A 17379-nucleotide genomic window follows, 5' to 3' on the forward strand; every position below is an offset into this window, starting at 1 on the left:
ACACCAACCTGTAAATAACTTGAGGAGAATCCATGGAATAAATCACATTTATCATCTCTGAGCAGTGATACAAAGATCCAAGGATCCATCAATCGTAAAATCTAATCCGGGTCAAGTCATGCTGTCATGTGCACAGAAGGAAGCAAGAAAAGGAAGAATCGGTTCGTGGGCTCGTAGAAGGAGGAGGAAGGAGGACGCTAACGAACGCTTCGTAAAAGTAGGGGAGTCATTATCGGGAATATCTACCCCCCAGCCCAGCCAGTGCCTTTCCGCCGCGTTCTTCCATTTTGAATCTTCTTTCTTCACCGGGGGAGCGAACCTCGAGCCCGGCGCGGAGGATGTTGGTCCGCAGCAGCCGCAGATGCGCCTCTTTTCGGAAGCTCGACAGGGACTCCAACGTATCCCGTTGGACTTCGGTGCGTAAATCCGTCTGCTTCGATACCAACACCCCCTTCTCCAGGTCAATCCGGGCGTCCAGGGTCCCGTCCTGGATCAGGCCGATCAATTCTTGCACAAACGGCGAGTTGAAGTCGGTCGGATGGGCGTGGCCGCCGGCGACTCCTGGCGCAAACACCTTCAGCATGGAATCGAGCGTCACGCGGCTGAAGGGAACCACGTATTGCTGGATAGCTTTGGTGCGGATACGGGTGAAGATGGTGCTGACATGGCGCTGGAGGTGGATGTCGAGCAGGTAGTCCGCTTTGTACGATTCGAGGATCTCGAGACACGGGCGGAACTTGGAATTGCAGAAGAATGAGATCGCCCGGCGGATGTGCGGTTCCAGCTCGAGGAAGTTGCGGAAGGCGTTGTTGTCGAGCACGCGGCGCTGGAGTTCGTTGCGGTCCATGGACGCGAGAGCACACAGTCCACCGTACACGGCGACGTCGTTGGAGGTGAGAACCTCGTTGTAGGAGTCACCCAGCGACGGGTCGGTGCTCAAGAAGCAGTTTGCTGCCTCCAAGTACGACCCCGAGTGCAGCTGGGACAAACCCAGGGCAGCCGACATCTTGGGTTGGTTCTTGGCCTGTTCCTCCGGCTTCGACTGCAGATTGCGTAGCCGGTGCACGTTGGATTGCACGCTCAGCCAGTCTCCCCGCTCAATGGCCACATTGATGATCTTGAACAACATCGAGGCGATATGGCTGGGTGTTGTGCAGTAGTCCCGCATGCGGGAATAGGCCTTGGAGGCTGCGACGAGGTTACCGATCTGATGGTAGTGCTGCCCGAGGTCTTCGTTGCCCATCTTTAGACACCCCGCCCAAGTTAGGAAATCATCACGTTTGGTTCCGGGAGGGGATTAGGCATACCCGTATGCTCTCTTTGATCAAGTTATTCTTGTATCCCCTCAGCTCGTGTTCCAGCCGGTCCGTCTCCGCCTTGACGACTTTTTGCATATGATCCACCCATTTCGTGTCCATCGTCGCCTCAGGTTCATTCGGCGCTACCTCAGCCAGGGCTAGGACAGCGTGTTGATACCTGACTACATCCTTCCCTGATTTGGCCTCAGCGACGGCAGCTTTCAATGCCTCCGTGGAGAGATAGGTGGAGCACGTGCCAATGAGGTACAAGCGATTGAACCTGGTCCGGCCTGCAAGCAGGCGTCAGTAACAATGCTCAACGCTCCGCGCATAGGATTTCGAGATTCTGCTCACCGGTATAGTTTGCGATGTAGGACTCGAGCTCAAATTTAGGAGGGTCTATTGCAAACCGTTAGTCTCAGCGTCAATCGCCTCCAGCTCGTCTAGCTACAATCAATGGGGACCACCCACCATCAACCTTGACCAAGGGTGCTGGCGCTGATGCGTTCCCGCTCACACTTTCTAGATCCATATTTCCCGCGCCGAGCGTCTGTCCTGTGTACAACCCCGTCTGAGATGCATCAAAAGCATCCGGAAGCATTGATTCCATCTTGATCAATGTGCACGTGCAACGCCTGCGTCGACACGAATAGTTGCTATGGGGTTGATGATGATTTGGTTACGGATGGAATATAGCGAGCTTTTGGAAGTATTCCTTGTCCACAGATAGAACGTGCGATATGTATTTCTGTAAGCTGTTCTCTCAGAGTCTCAGCAACTGGTCTGGATCATGCGGAGAAGGATGTGCTGCCCGCGGGGTGGAGAGCTTGCTGTCCAATCAAACAAGCAACGGATTCGAAGCCGGAAGGGAGTCTTACTGAGTATGTCACGCCCTGGGGAATCGTTGACTAGGAGACAGTAGGCCGCCGTGAGTTAGGAAGGTGATTACGACGCTGAAAGCAATGAGGCTAGACAAATGTGAATGGAGGAGTTATCCGAGTCATCATCACTGGCATTATTTGACATGCTGATCACCAAGGCATCACCGTCGAGTCCCGACCGCCCTATTCACCGCCTCTCAGACATACTCTTTGACTGATTGCATACAGAACAACAACAACGACAGCGATTTCCCATGGTTTCAGGCAATCAAAGAATGGCAAAGATCTCGTTACAGTGATGCTCTACTATACCTTTAGCTGAACCAGCCATTGAAATATCACCATCTACCGATACGTCGTCGCAGCCTGAAACATCGTCCATCAGCGGGATGGTCGAGTAAGAGTAGTCGGTCAAGATATCATTGTTGTGAGGCCTTTCGGGTAGAGATTCTTGTTTGACGGGCATTGACGGGAGTACGTCGGTGTAGGTGTCGGTGCCATTGACATTGACATCTCCGAATCTGGGAGGGTGTTGGCTGCTATCACTCGACCTATTAACTATCGGTGAGGAGAGCAAAGTAGCTTACCGAGTTGTCCTAGAACGAGTGAGTTTGGTGACCATACCCAGGTGGCTCAGGTAGTACTTACAGATCTTCGTCTGCCATAGTCGAAATACTTGTGGAGGAGCTGTGAAGATAGTCAACACTGATTCCACTCGATGCCAGAAAGCTCTTCACACCAGTTTTGATGGAGTATCGAAGATGACGACGTGCTGCCAATCTTGATCAGTTCTGGGATTAATCAATGTCATTATGGCTCAGACCTACCCAACGGTCGTAGCCGACGCAACGCCAGTCGTACTCATGTTACTTCTAGCTTCGTCAGCGGCGAACCCCAGTGAAACGACTCAGATCAAGTTTACCCGCTGTTAGGAGGTGGTAGAGGGGGAGGCAGCGCATGTTGGATGGTCGTAGTGGTGTCGGGATGGCTCTGATTCCGCTCTCACACGTTAATACTCCTTCTTTCCACCCCTCTCAGACATCTATAAGAACTCACCGGATTGTTCCTCTTCAGAGCGCGTATCCTCTCACGACGGCGAGCCCGGTAACGTCTCCTACGACGCCGCCGACCCGACCCTTCACTGCTAGTGCCAGATACAACATGATGCCGCCTATGATTCCGACGAGAAGCTGCTCTCGCACGAGCAGACTTGGGCAACATCATCTGATAATTCCTCATGATCTCAGCCGCTTCAGCTAGCATTTTATTCGCACTCATGGTCATTTCCTCTACAGTGGCGAGCAGATCCCGATGATGAGAGCACTGGGACATGGTGTGCCCCCGCCGGGAACAGTAGAAACACCGCGGAAGCTATTCCACTGTCAGTGACTGCTCCAAGGCCATCGGTTCTGGAGGCTTTGTATGATGCAGGGCACTCTCCCACCTTTCTAGCCATTTTTGGACCCGCGATGTGAGGAGAGATGAAGCGTAGAGAAGGAATTAGCGCCACCTGATGGTGGTTCTGGGGTTGATCATGGCTAATTTCTAGTTGGGTCGAGAAAGACAGATAGAAGTACGGGGGGATAGAGTATGCCTTGAGGAAAGAGCAATGGAGGCAGGCGGAGCATGGAACGAAGAAAATGGAGTAAGAGCAGGTGGGCTTGATTGATGACTGTTTCCATTGGCCTCGGAGTGATCGATCCCAGCCGTTGGTGACTGAGATGAAGTATGCTCACGAGTTGCTTATTGGTATTGGATCTGCTATCATTGGGAGGTGTGATGTCTGCTTATACTTGGAGAGGCGAAGCAGGCGATACCTCGATACACTTCCAGGTGTATACCATTGCGATGGATGGTCACCATGTGGTTCTACCTGAGCGAATAAGCCATACTTTGGAAGTATCAATAATATCTTTGAAGAAAAAGATTGGTATGAAATCACCGTATTACGATTATCCAGGTAAGGATCCATCATTAAGATAATATCAACAGATAGCAGCACCCAACAAAGTATTAGGCCAGGCACGGCATGAAATAGCTGGAAATGAAGAGAACACGAACTCCATGCTGAATGCAAGGAAACCGCAAAAGCGGAGGGGAAAAAAAAACACTACCAGTGCGTATGCTTCAAGAACCAAATCACCAAGAAATGAACATCAGCCGGGTGGGCCGCCCGCGAAGCTTCAGCTGTACAGCCGCCCGGGGGGGGATCCATCCGAGGCATCAGAGCAGTGCAAGCCGCCTATAACAGGACAGTGAATCCAGCAACGAAGCTACCCACCACGACACACAGACCATACACGTATCCACGGTCAATGGCCGGGGCCGCATTCTTCTTGTCCGAGGGCTCCCCGGTGAAGGCGGCCAGGGTGCCGGTGGCAGTCTTAGCAGGGTTGGTAGGGTTCGATGTGGCACTGGTGGTGGTGGTCACATTGACACGCTTGGGCGCCTGAGCTCCGCAAGGATGTTTGCTACGGCAATCAGACTGGCAGGTGGAATCGCCGTCGCATCTAGTCACGCAATCATCGTTCTGCTGCGAGCAGAGGAAATAGGGAATTGTCTGGGAGTACTCGGAAGCATTGGGGGACTTGTTGTTGTCGCAAATGCAACTGAACTCCAGCGTGTCCTGTTTGGCGAGGGAATGTTAGCTTCTCCCCGGGGGAGGGAATTCGTCAATCATGCGGGTTGACTTACAGAGTCACAGGTGTTCTCCTCTGGTGAGTCAGTGGCGTTCTTCATCTGAAGACAGAGGAGGGGGCATGAGGAGGTCTGGCTCTGACACCATTGATCTGGAAGAGTGCATTCTGAATTAGACGAAGCTCAAAAAGAATCATGGGAGGGCTGATGATAGACCTACTTCTTAACCCAATGTCGATGTTACTGATGTTCACACTGGTCCATGACTGGCCGCTCACCAGGCCAACCAACGAGACGGCAGCAAGCAGAGTACGTGAGAAGATCATATTGAATATAAATTGGACCGAAGTATTAACGTATCTATTCCGACCGATGTGAGCTCTGAGATCTGCGACGAGGAAATTGGAGTATACTCACCAACAAGCCAGGGTCTGGGGGGAAGGAAAAGGGTGAGGGTTTTTTTTCTTTTTTGTTTTGCTGGCGAGGAGGAGGGAGTTCCTAATAATAGACTGTCGACACGGTCTTTGCCCTGAGAATAGGTAATAGGTAATAAATAATAGTTTACTGATAACGGAAAGTCTGGATGGAAAGGGGAAGAAGAAGATGGGCTGTTCGGTTCGTATCTTCTTCTTATTTTATTTATTGATCTTGGGAGAGTCGGGTTCGATGTGGAGAAGCAAAAACAGGTCGACACTTGACAGTGAGGATAAGAAGCTCGGTTGATATGGCCCAAAATTAAAGGTGAGTGGTGAGTTGTACTTGTACTGCAGCAGGAGACTACTGATTGAGGATGATGATGATTATTATTAGCACTTGACTAGTTGTACAGCATAAAGAGACCGAGGAAGTATCTAGTAAGACTGTAAGAGTAATTCTAATCTGGTGGCGAGCTATCTGAGGAACTAAGCACGGAATTATTGACGGAGTGTACGGAGGAATAGCGCGATTGTCTGATTATTATTATTATCATTATTATTATTTCTGTCTCTGAGGGTATATCAGACCATCCCAGCCCTTTTCCGTTTGAACGAGGCGATTTGGGTGGGAGTGTCCGAGGCTAGCCTATTCATTGATTGTGTTTGTAAGGACGGAAAAAAAAGTTCCAAACGGCTTCTGGCCAGAAATCAAGGGAGGCATCTGGTTAAGGGGCTATTCCTCTTTTCTTGAAGAAACAGACAGGGTCAGAAGAGTTACCTGTCGATCCGGGGGGATATTCTCAAATAAGGCTAAGGCCTAAGGGTCTATACTGTATGTAGTATGTAGTATGTTCCCAGCATCAAAGGTCCAAACTCAAACCCCTTACTATTGAGGGATCCCATAAAAAGCCACACGTGGGTTTCATTTCCTTCTTGCTATTATTGACACTTGAACTGTGATATTCATGATTGTTCATAATTGTAGGAAGGGAAGGTGAAAGGTTTTCTGGATGCCCTTGTTCTTCTCTTCTCCGCACTGCTCGATCTACCGAGTGTTCTACCTGAGACATGGTTGTCGGTGTGGTTGCAGAGACCTCCGACGGATGAATCTGATTGACGGAACAGATGAGGACTGCCTGCCGGGGTTCAAGATGTCTGTCACTCTGTCTCACTTACTTACTCTGTAGGGTTAGAAATAATCTGATTTCTTGTCCACAGGAGCCATGGTTGGTCAGAACGACTCTTGGCTTCTTCTAGTGTTGACACTAGATGGATGGCAGTCTGGAGGTCTGGAGCTTTGGGAGGCTCCGATCATCAGGAGATGCTGCCCTGGGAAGCAGTGACCGTTGAGGGAGAAGAACTTGACTCTTCTGGCAACTACTCCGTAGGTGATCGATCGATGATATAAATATTGAAGCGTTGAGGCTGCAGAAATAATATGATTTATTGTTTGGAACTTGGAAGTACTAGGAGTATCTCCAAGGCAAGCTGAGCTAGTACGGTTCAGGAAAACTGCTCAGATGCACATGACTCGCTGGATTGGGCGCCTTGGTGGTCCCGTGACCTGACTGGCTAGACTGAATGAGGTGAAAGATCTAATTAGGACAACAAGATCTGAAGGGAGAGAGGTTCAAGAAGGGATACGATTAAGGAAGAACAAGAAGAGACCAGCGAGGATGTTCAAATGAACGATGATCCTGTCGCAGATTCCTGTTTCTCTGAGAATCACTACTACAAAGTATTAATCTGAACTTCTTACTGTGTACAGCTCCGTTCTATTTTTGACCTCGCCTACCACCTCAGACCAACCACGCAGCCAGCTTCCGCTAGTAGTGAACCACGTTAGTGATGAATATCATTATCAACGCCTCTCCCCCGTGCCCTTGCTTTTCCCATTAAACTATCTCCTGTTGCCTCCCCCTCTTTTTAGGCCGCATTCCATCTGACCTATCCCACCTCCCTGTCTTAGTCGAGTATCCGATATTGTCCCCCCCCCCCCCGCCATTCGAGGTTTTATCGTCAGTTTCTGACGGTCTGACCTCCCCTTGGTTAAATGGATGGAGCCAGCGAATGAGGAGACTGGTCCGGTGCCTCGGCCGCCACCGCTCCCATCCTCCCCTCCCCAGTCAACATCAACCACCACCACAGCCCCCTCCTCATCCATCGCCGTGGGTGCAGATAAAACCGCAATTGTGACAGCTGCGCTTTCCGACGGGGTTAGTGTGAGCAATGGCTCGGTTCTCCCGCAGGCCCGCAGGGATCGTCCCATTTCTGGTGTGATCCCCCCGTACTGGAGCCACCATCGGAATATCTCCCGCACCTCCCAAGCGTCTTCAGAGCAACCGGCCATCACACTCGAGGATCATACAGAAGATCCAAACTCCGAGACCAGCCGTGGATTATGGGCGAAGAGCGTCACGATTGACGAACATGCGGTTGTGCAGGGGAAGACAGGGATTGGAGCGTACGTGGTATGGAACTGCAAGATACAGACCCTTGACGTATGTTCTTCAAGAGGACAAGTCCCAAGCGCCTTGAGGCTTGCTTCTATTGTCTATGGTGACCTTGATGCTCACGTAGTCGTAGGGTGGCCCGATCACGGTGCGCATGAGGTATGTCCTGGAGCAATCCTACCCGCACCAGTTGTTGGACCAGGGGCTAATTTGAAGTTTTTTTTTGGACTGATAGATATTCCGAGTTTGATGACCTACGACGGCAGTTACAAGCTGCATTCCCGCACGCGAAGAGCGCGTTACCGGCACTCCCTCCCAAAAGTGTCCTCTGTATGTGTTCCTGATGGGGGTTTCTTGGTCGCTGGGCCTCGGTTTAACCCGTTGGGTTTCTAGATAAATTCCGCCCGTCATTTCTGGAGTCTCGGCGTGTGGGACTCGAATATTTCCTCCAGTAGGTGGAGGCCGATTGCCGGCTGGCGCGAGTTACTGATGCTAATGGACATTGGATTAGTTGCGTTCTGTTGAATCCGGAGTTTTCAGGGTCGCCCATTGTCAAGGAGTTTCTGTTTGGGCGGATGTGCTAACTGCTAACATACTACGGAGGAACTAGTATTATGTATGAGATTTATGAGTAGGCAATTATGCTTGTCTTAGTAATTATGCGTTATCGCTCCACCAATGGTGGCTGTCATATCCACGCCACCCCATCATCTGACGTCAGGCATCTGAACATTAGTGGGTGAACAATCACTTGGATTCAGGCACAGAAGTTTCTTATGTCAACAGAGTGGATGGAGAGAGAGAGAGAGAGAGAGAGAGAGAGAGAGAGAGACTGAGCAGGAAGAAGACATCTAGACCTCAGCCTGACCACTATGACTCCTATCTTAACAGGAGCACCCAGATACGGAGGACTATCGACGATCAAAGTCTGGACAAGGACAATGAGATTCATTCGTGACGGGTGGAGAAACACGCGGCATCATATCCACATCCACATCCATATCACAACTAGGTACTACACACTAGATAGACATACAAATACAAGAATATTCTACCGCACGTCATAAGCCCTACAGCCTATAGCCTACACTGGATCGACCCAATGAGACCGAGCGACAAGCGACCAAGATGATATCAACAGACGGCAGAGTGGACCAGGAAATCCTCCGTCGTGGACCGTCCGGGCTTGAGTTCTTCAATAACCTGTAAATTCTCCGATTGGGATGACGGCGATGATGGAGTTGACAGGACGGGAGTCTGGTGTGCGACAGATGATCTCATTCTCATTCACTCTGTTTGTCCTGTAAGCCTCAAGAGACTGTCTGGATACTCAGGATACTAGGATCTGTTCACGATCTGAATATACAACCCATATCCTCTAGTATACTTCACAAACAACTGACGCAACCATGACCATGACCATGACTATCTCCAGCCAAGAGCGGTTTCTAACCAGAAGACAGTGGAGCAATCAATCAATCAATCAATCAATCAATCAATCATTCGGTTCTTGGGATGTCCCTGTCTGTGTACCGCGGGTCTACTCCATCATCTCTATAGTCGTGGACGATGATTCGAGTCTTCTCGGTCTGCCAGAAGAGTCAGTGCTTCTGTGGATCATTTCCTTCTATCACCACAAGCACTGCAACACAGACAAGACTAACAAGACTAACAAGACTGGACTACGATGATGAATGATGCTGGTGATGATGTCGGTCCATGACGTAGGTGGGTTGATGGATACAACTATCCAAGATATACAGTGTCCAAGATGCATCTATTTAAATGCAACAGGGTGCGAGCGGGAAATGAGTTGGATAGTTTCATTTTCTTTACTTCACTTAACTTGACTCTTGACTCTTGACTCTTGACTCAACGGAATCACTCAACACGCGATAACGATCACCTTCACCATCACGATCAAACACCGTACCGAGTTTGAGATACCTCCCAACCTCTATTGTATTGTACTGTACTCTACTTGTATCACCTCTCTACAGTCTACAGCCTACAGCCTACAGCCTACAATTCATCAACTCATCAATCTAACCAACCTCTTCCATCCCAAACCATCAGAATTGGTCCCCAACTCACCTCCCTAAGAAACACCTGGAACCCCTCCTCCTCCTCCAACTCCAACTCCAACTCCATTGAAATGGCCTCTTCCAGCCTTCAGAATCCCACCCCCGCGCAGCGCACCCCCGGCAAGTCCCGCAAGGGCTCCGGCTCCAGTGCCGTCTCGAAACCCGACCTCGCCAGCCCCAAGGCCAAGAAGACCCCACGCAAGCTCCACGCCAAGGAACCCAAGTCCAAGCCCATCGATGACCCCGAGCCAGACACCACCGAGCAGGAACAGGAGCAGGAGCAGCCGTCCACCCCCTCGCCCAAGCCGAAGAAGAAGAAGAGGGAGCCCAGACCCGAGCCCGAGCAGCGCGACGCGCCGTCCCCGGCCCCTACTCCCCAGGACGACGAGGGAGAAGTCGACACTCCGGCCCCGGAGACCCCCAAGCCAAAGATGAAGAAGAAGAAGAAGAGATCCGAGCAGCGCGAGGCTCCTTCTCCTGCTCCTGCACCTGAGCCTGCGCCTCAAGACGATGACGATGGCGACGACGACGGCCAGGACCAGGACCAGGAACAGGCCGAGGCATCTGCCCCCGAGACTCCCAAGCCAGAGGAGAAGAAGAACAAGAAGCAGGCCAAGTCCGTCTCCGAGCAGCGCGAGGCGTCGCCTGCACCTACTCCTGCGCCCGAAGACGACGATGACCAGGATGATGACGAAGACGAGCAATTCGACGACGCGCCTGCCCCCGAGACGCCTGACCCGAGCAGGAAGAAGGCCAAGTCCGTTCCGGAGCAGCGGGGCATCGACTCCCCCGCCCCGGACGACGCCCAGTCCCTCGCATCCGGATCTGCAAGCGGCAGTGCTGGCGGCAGCAGCAAGGCGTCCGGCCTGACCGGCCAAGCCAAGAGCCTCGGTGGCAAGGCCAAGGATACCGCCGAAGACGCCAGCGAGAAGGCCAAAGACAGTGTCCCCGCGGCTTTGGACTTGTCGGCTCTGAAGGGTCTCGAGGTCGGTGAAGGCGGCCAGGTTTTTGGCCAGGATGGCAACCCGCTCGGTCACGTCGTGGAAGGCGATCCAGAGGACCTCGAGGGTCTAGAGATCGGCGACGACGGCGAGATCCTCGATGAAGACGGTGATCTCGTTGGCCGCGTCGAGCTTCTACCTGAAGCGGCACAGAATGCCGCTGATGATGCCACTGATGCTCCCGAGCAGGCCAAAGACATGGCTGGCGAAACCGCTGAACAAGCCAAGGATAAGGCCGGCGAGACTGCCGACCAAGTCAAAGACACGGCCGGTGACACCGCCGAGCAGGCCCAGCACGCCGTGACCGATTTGGCAGACCTGGACGGCCTGTCCGTCTCCGATGGCGGCGTCATCAAGAACAAAGCCGGCCAGGCCGTGGCCAAGGTCTCCGAGGGCGATCCCGAGGACCTGGTTGGCTACACCGTCAACGACGAGGGCGAGATCGTCGATGAAGACGGCGATCTCATCGGTCGTGTGGAACTGCTGCCCCAGGAAGCCCAGGAGGCCGCCCAGAAGGCGGGTGATGTGCCTGAGGAGGCTTCCAAGGCGGTAGACCAGGCCAAGGACGCCGCAGACGATACTGCGAGTCATGCCAAGGATACTTCCGAGGACACGGCTGATCAGGCCAAGAAGACCGTGAAGGACCTCGCGGACCTTGAGGGTCTGCCTGTCTCCGAAGGAGGCGTCATCAAGGATAAGTCCGGCGAGGTGGTCGGCAAGATCGCCGAGGGAGACCCCGAGGACCTTGTTGGCTATACGCTGAATGACGAGGGCGAGGTCCTTGACGAGGACGGCGATGCAATTGGTCGTGCCGAGATCGTCTCCCAGAAGGCGGACGATGTGACCGAGAATGCCAGCGAGGCTGCCGACACGGCCAAGGATACTGCCGAGGATGCCGTCGACCAGGCTAAGAAATCCGCGAAGGACCTCGCTGACCTCGACGGCCTGCCTGTCTCCGAAGGAGGCGTCATCAAGGACAAATCCGGCGAGGTGGTCGGCAAGATCGCTGAGGGAGACCCCGAGGACCTTGTTGGCTACACTTTGAACAACGAGGGCGAGGTCCTTGACGAGGACGGCGATGCCATCGGCCGTGCCGAGATTGTTTCTCAGCAGGCCGACAGCGCCACCGACAAGGCCACCGACAAAACTGATGAGGGTGAAGATGCCAAAGTCGACGAGGCCGATAAGCTCGCTCCCGAAGACGAGCAAACCCAAAAGGACATTGCCAAGCAGGCCATTGAGAGTGTGCAGCAGCAGCAGCAGCCGGAGGACATTGACGACAAGACTGAAACTGCCGTCGACGACGCAACTGAGAAAGCAGACGACGACGGCTCCGACGTAGAAGACGCCAAGGACGACGCTGTTCCCAAGCCAGAGGATGCCGCCACGGAGGCTGCAGAGAAGGCAGCCGACGACTCCAAAGCCGACGAGGCTGAGGAAGAAGAGGAAGAAGCCGAGCAACTGCCTCCCCTGTCCACGCTAGAAGGCCTGAAGTGCACCAAGGCCGGCAAGATCATCAGCCCGACCTCCGGCAAGCCGATTGGCGAGCTGATCGAGGGCGACGCGAAGAAGATCGCCAAGCTGGGCGCGCAGCTGGACGACAAGGGCCAGTTCTGGGACAACCGGGGCAAGATCCTCGGCAAGGCGCAGACGCTGCCGGTGCAGGACTACGACGAGGAGCCGCCGTTTGCCGGGCTTGAGGGCCTGCACGTCGTCGAGGACGGGTGGGTCGAGGACGAGAACGGCAAGCGGGTGGGCAAGATCGTCGAAGGCGACGCGAAGAAGATCCTTGGGCGCGCCGTGGACGAGGACGGTGACGTGACGGACAAGCACGGCAACGTGATCGCGCGCGCCGAGTACTACGAGGCGCCGGATGAGCCGGAGGCCGAGGCGACGGACCTCTCGCAGCTGAACGGCCTGAAGCCAAACAAGCTGGGGTTCGTGATCGGGTCGAGCGGCGTGCCGATCGCGCGGGTCGTCGAGGGCAACGTGAAGGAGCTGGCGGGCAAGGAGATCGAGGACGGGCAGATCTGGGACGGGCGCAAGGCGATCGGGCGCGTGGAGCTGATCCCGGAGGAGGAGCGCGAGAAGAAGCCCGAGGGCCCGTTTGCGGGGCTGGACAACCTGGTCGTGAACAAGGACGGGTTCGTCGAGGACGACGACGGCAACGTCGTCGGGCAGGTGACGGAGGGCGATGCGAAGAAGCTGCGCGGGCGGGCCGTCGACGAGGACGGCGACATCATCGACAAGTTTGGCAACGTCAAGGGCCACGCGGAGCCGTACGAGCAGCCGGAGGAAGAGGAGGCGGCGAAGCCCGACCTGTCGATCCTGGAGGGTAAGACGGTCAACAAGGCCGGCAACGTGGTGGACGCGCAGGGCAACGTGTTTGGGCGCATCACGTCCGGCGACAAGCGGCTCGCGGGCCGCAAGGTCGACGGACAGGGCCAGATCTGGGGTGACGACGGCAAGGTGATCGGGCGGGCGGAGCTGGTGCCCGGCGCCGAGCAGGAGAAGCCCGAGGGCGCGTTCTTCGGCTTCGACCACGCCGAGGTCGGCAAGGACGGGGTCGTGGTCGACGGCGGCCGCATCATCGGCCGGGTGGTCGAGGGCGACGCGAGGAAACTGCAGGGCCGCAAGGTCGACGAGGACGGCGACATCCTCGACAAGAACGGCAACACGATCGGCCGCGCAGAGCGCTGGGAGCCCGAGGAGAAGAAGCGCAGCGTCAACCCCATGTCCGGCCGCAAGGTCAACCGCCAGGGCGAGGTGCGCGACGCCGACGGCAACCTCATCGGCAAGCTGACCTCGGGCAACCTGGGCACGCTGGTCGGCAAGGAGATCGACGACAACGGCTACGTGGTCGACAACGACGGCAACAAGCTGGGCGAGTGCACCTTGCTCGAGAACCTGCCCGAAGAGAAGGAGGAGGAAGAGCCCGCGACGGGTCCCACGCCGGAGGAAGAAGAAGCCCAGAAGAAGGCCGACCAGGACCGAGAGCTGGCCAAGAAGATGACCAGCATCATCTCGCAGACGCTGGACCGCCTGCACCCGACCTGCAAACGCATCGCAGAGGTAAGCCCTTTCCCCTAAACCAACCCAACCCCCCCCTTCTTCCCATCTCAAAAACAAACTCCCACTAACCTCCCTCCCAGCTCATCGAACGCGCCGAGCGCACGCCCAAAGACGAACTCGACGAAGAAAAGCTCGTCAAGGACGTGAAGCCCCTCATCGAAGAAGGCGGGCAAGTCCTGCAAGAATGCAACGGGGCGATCCGCGCGCTCGACCCGGACGGCAAGATCGCCGCGACGGCGAAGGCGCGCGCCGCCGCGCACGAGGCCACGCCCGAGGAGTACGCTCTGGCCGACAAGCTCAAGGAGCTGACGGACCTGGTGATGAACACGATCGAGAACGGCCGCAAGAAGATCGCCGATATGCCGCACGCCAAGAAGAAGATCAACCCGCTGTGGGCGTTGCTCAGCGAGCCGCTGTTCCAGATCATTGCGGCCGTGGGCCTGCTGCTGAGCGGCGTGCTGGGGCTTGTGGGCCGTCTGCTTGACACCCTCGGTCTGGGTCCGCTGGTGCATGGCCTGCTGGGTGGACTGGGCCTGGATAAGATCCTGGGAGGGCTGGGGTTGAATTCTGTGACGGACGCGTTGGGACTGACGGGGAAGAAGAACTAGGGGGGGGGGGGGGTTGGGTCAGTGTGTTCTTGGAAGTGAGAACGGTGCTGGGGATGGGAGATTGATCAGGTTATGATGGACTTGCTTTGATGATCGTTCAGCATGTTTTTTTGCTATTGTCTACTTTTGCTTCATGATTACCAATGATTCCTTTCAGGTTATACTTTAATGAACCCCTCTAATCCTTTTGTTAATTGAGCTGATATGTTTGATCCATCCGGTCTTAATATCTTCTGACCACTTCCTCATTTGAAAATGTCCAAAGAATCATGATTGATCTATCTATATTACCATTATGCTTGTATGTATAAAGTCTTTCGTATGCAACGTAGCCACTCACCAGCAACTCTTATCTTCCCAGTCAAAAAATGTGCCACGTATCAAGTGCCATCAACCAAGGGGGTCATCAAACACATTAGAAGTCATGACGTTGAGAGCATATAAACAAGAGTGGGATGTAACATGTACAAAATACGGGCGTAAAAAATGGACGGTATGAAAGCAGAGAGCAGAGTAGAGGTGGAAAAGCAATTCACGTCACTGACCGGCCCGTAGTGTCATGAGCAAAGATCTGTTCCTCACAAAAATGCGGCGTTGGTGAGGTCGAGGAGGTCAGTGGTGCTTGATACCGCCCTTGAGAGGATCAGTCGAATTCGGCTCCTCCAGGGTCTCCTCCCCAAAACTGCGGTAAGCCTGCTCCCGGGCCATGGATCGGTCTTTCCGGATGGTCAGGCAGTTGATACCCAAGAACGTCGTTATCCGGTTGATCACCAGGACGGCCCAGTACATGTAGGCGACAAAGGCAAACAGCAGATACGCCCGCAGGTACGCAAGCTCGACCCAGGCGCTGACTGCCGGGAAACCCAGCCGGGGCAGATTGGCGAGCACGGCGCCACCAATCAGGGGGGTGAGTTGAACGGTCCAATAAGGGAATGGCTGTCTGAGCAGATGCGCAAGGATGATTTTGGTCGTCATCCGGCCAAAGACAAACGAGATGGTCCAACAATACAGGACCAATCGGTTTTGAGCCAGCAGCGTCGAGTAGGGGGAGAAGAGCCAGGCCATGTTGCAAGCGGTGAAGACAATCATTGGCACCCACTCCTTGAAGATTGAGGACACCGGGAGACCCTGCTTCCTGCGAGCCTCGATGACATTCAAGACGCACCCTGGCAGATGCCCGACAAAGAATGTCAGCAGAAGGAAAGGCACCCAGACATCTTTCACCGAGTAATTGCCGAAGATCTGCGGGTAATTCAGGAATCTAACAATGGGTTGCGACCATATCTGGGGACCAAAGTATCCCGAAGCAATCATAATTCCAATCGCAACGAGTAAGCCCTCTGTGGGACCGTTGATGTAGCCGAGGTAGAGGGTGTGCGTGTGGTATGTCTCCCAAGTCGAAAAGTACATTGCAAGACAAGGAACAAGGGCTGTGTAAGCTCCCAGCTGAGTCGAACCGAAGCCCATGGCGGCCGTTTCTAGCAAGCTCGCGAGAGTGCAGTTAAGGGAATCGATGCCATGGCTAGTCAAGACAATGAGTGAGTAATCGTCCATGCTGGTCTCTCAGCGAATACATACTCGAACAGCTCTCCGAGTCCACTGGACGTTCCAGTCCTTCGCGCTTGTTTGCCGTCGACATTGTCCAATGTCGAATACCTGGGAGGCGATTAGATGCATGCGCTTACAAGACACCGCGCACTTGACCAACTTACATCCACATGCCCAGAGCGAAACTATAGTATAGCCAGGAAGGGCCCTTGGACGGAGTATTAGTGGATTGTGAACAAATCTTGACAATCGTTTTGTCCCTACCGGTCCAATGAGATCTGGCATGAAGATCTCGATGAGCATCACGTTACCAACTATGAAAAGGAATCCCAACAGCGTGACCATGTTGGGCGCGATCCATAGTGGAAGGACCTCGACAAATGCATTCCACTGGTATCAAGATCGTTCCGTCAGAGCAAGCGCGTAGCGTTAAGGAGAGGGAGCCATGGGTGTAATACATAATGTTTCAGTATGTATCTTGAGATGAAGGATTTATCCACACTCTGGTACTTATAACTCTTTAATGGTAGTAGGAAGTCATCGGTCAGCGTATCTTGGGTCGCTGCGCCAGAGAATGTATAGATTAGCTAGTCTGCTATGTAACAGATACAACTCCAGATGGAACGCACCTTTGATTTTTCTAAAGACTGCGCTCATTTTGTCTCTAATTGTATGTGGTGAATGTAACAAGGGAAATGCGGGTTTAATGTGTTGCGCTCAATCTCATAGCGTCCGGATATGCAACGAAGGAAACAACGCCACACAGCCAATTACTTGAGAAATCACAAATGAGATCTTCAGCTCCTTTCGAAAATTATAGTGGCTGGTTCGCATACGCTTCGTAGACGCTGTAAAAAAAAAAGACTTCTGAAGGCAAGTAACAGGAGAAACGACGAGGTTGGATTGTCTTCAGGGACAGAGACGATCCGCAACATTCGATAAATTATTCAGGGAAACCCGGACGATCACGTGTTTCCACTGGAAGCTCCGCAGCTTTCGACGCGACATGACCAGAACACTGATTGAGCTCTGAGAGATAGATGAGCTCTAGCCCACCACTTTGTCCCTATTCATCTTGCTCTATAGTCCCTCTCTCACTATTCAGTCGCTTGCAATCTCTGACATTCAACTTTTCCTGAATATTCGTTTGCTCTTTGTAGCTGCCTTCCATCCTATCAACTTCCACTCTTCCCCGCCGTCGACGAGCTTGATTCATTGATTCGTCGCCTTATTTCAGCTTTAGAATCCCCCTCATTTCGATTCTTCGCAGCGTCGCTAGGGCACATACTAGGGGAAGGGATGGTTGCTCAGTGAGCTGGACATGAGGGAGGGTGATCAGCCTGGCGCTCGCAGCGCAGTGCACGATTGAGTATCTTGCGCG

The 17379-nt window shown here is 53.7% G+C and overlaps 5 protein-coding genes across 5 annotated transcripts, besides 8 other annotated features; 2 read left to right on the forward strand and 3 right to left on the reverse strand.

The window, feature by feature from the left end:
- Nucleotides 1–229: 229 nt before the first annotated feature.
- ACLA_058300 (COP9 signalosome complex subunit 1) lies at nt 230–1908 on the reverse strand (the record flags this gene model as incomplete). The annotated part of the gene is made up of 4 exons (XM_001276597.1): nt 230–1243; nt 1308–1588; nt 1653–1697; nt 1770–1908. 4 exons carry the CDS (start codon nt 1906–1908, stop codon nt 230–232), a joined length of 1479 nt encoding a protein of 492 aa, XP_001276598.1.
- Nucleotides 1909–4421: 2513 nt separating this feature from the next.
- On the reverse strand, nt 4422–5142 carry ACLA_058310 (uncharacterized protein; the record flags this gene model as incomplete). Its single annotated transcript, XM_001276598.1, has 3 exons — nt 4422–4805; nt 4874–4968; nt 5037–5142. 3 exons carry the CDS (start codon nt 5140–5142, stop codon nt 4422–4424), a joined length of 585 nt encoding a protein of 194 aa, XP_001276599.1.
- A 627-nt stretch (nt 5143–5769) lies between these two features.
- Nucleotides 5770–5796: a microsatellite.
- Nucleotides 5797–7289: 1493 nt separating this feature from the next.
- ACLA_058320 (uncharacterized protein) lies at nt 7290–8269 on the forward strand (the record flags this gene model as incomplete). Its single annotated transcript, XM_001276599.1, has 5 exons — nt 7290–7733; nt 7819–7844; nt 7921–8015; nt 8079–8136; nt 8197–8269. 5 exons carry the CDS (start codon nt 7290–7292, stop codon nt 8267–8269), a joined length of 696 nt encoding a protein of 231 aa, XP_001276600.1.
- Nucleotides 8270–8479: 210 nt separating this feature from the next.
- Nucleotides 8480–8516: a microsatellite.
- Nucleotides 8480–8517: a microsatellite.
- Nucleotides 8518–9153: 636 nt separating this feature from the next.
- Nucleotides 9154–9186: a microsatellite.
- Nucleotides 9154–9187: a microsatellite.
- A 151-nt stretch (nt 9188–9338) lies between these two features.
- Nucleotides 9339–9363: a microsatellite.
- A 167-nt stretch (nt 9364–9530) lies between these two features.
- Nucleotides 9531–9558: a microsatellite.
- A 121-nt stretch (nt 9559–9679) lies between these two features.
- Nucleotides 9680–9711: a microsatellite.
- Nucleotides 9712–9840: 129 nt separating this feature from the next.
- Nucleotides 9841–14450, forward strand: ACLA_058330 (LEA domain protein; the record flags this gene model as incomplete). Its single annotated transcript, XM_001276600.1, has 2 exons — nt 9841–13842; nt 13923–14450. 2 exons carry the CDS (start codon nt 9841–9843, stop codon nt 14448–14450), a joined length of 4530 nt encoding a protein of 1509 aa, XP_001276601.1.
- Nucleotides 14451–15062: 612 nt separating this feature from the next.
- Nucleotides 15063–16343, reverse strand: ACLA_058340 (sn-1,2-diacylglycerol cholinephosphotransferase; the record flags this gene model as incomplete). The annotated part of the gene is made up of 4 exons (XM_001276601.1): nt 15063–15972; nt 16029–16106; nt 16163–16206; nt 16263–16343. The coding sequence occupies 4 exons, from the start codon at nt 16341–16343 to the stop codon at nt 15063–15065; spliced, it is 1113 nt and encodes a 370-aa protein (XP_001276602.1).
- Between the last annotated feature and the right edge of the window lie 1036 nt (nt 16344–17379).

This window comes from Aspergillus clavatus, genomic scaffold (genome assembly GCF_000002715.2).
Source record: "Aspergillus clavatus NRRL 1 1099423829736 genomic scaffold, whole genome shotgun sequence".
Taxonomy (NCBI): Eukaryota; Fungi; Ascomycota; class Eurotiomycetes; order Eurotiales; family Aspergillaceae; genus Aspergillus; species Aspergillus clavatus.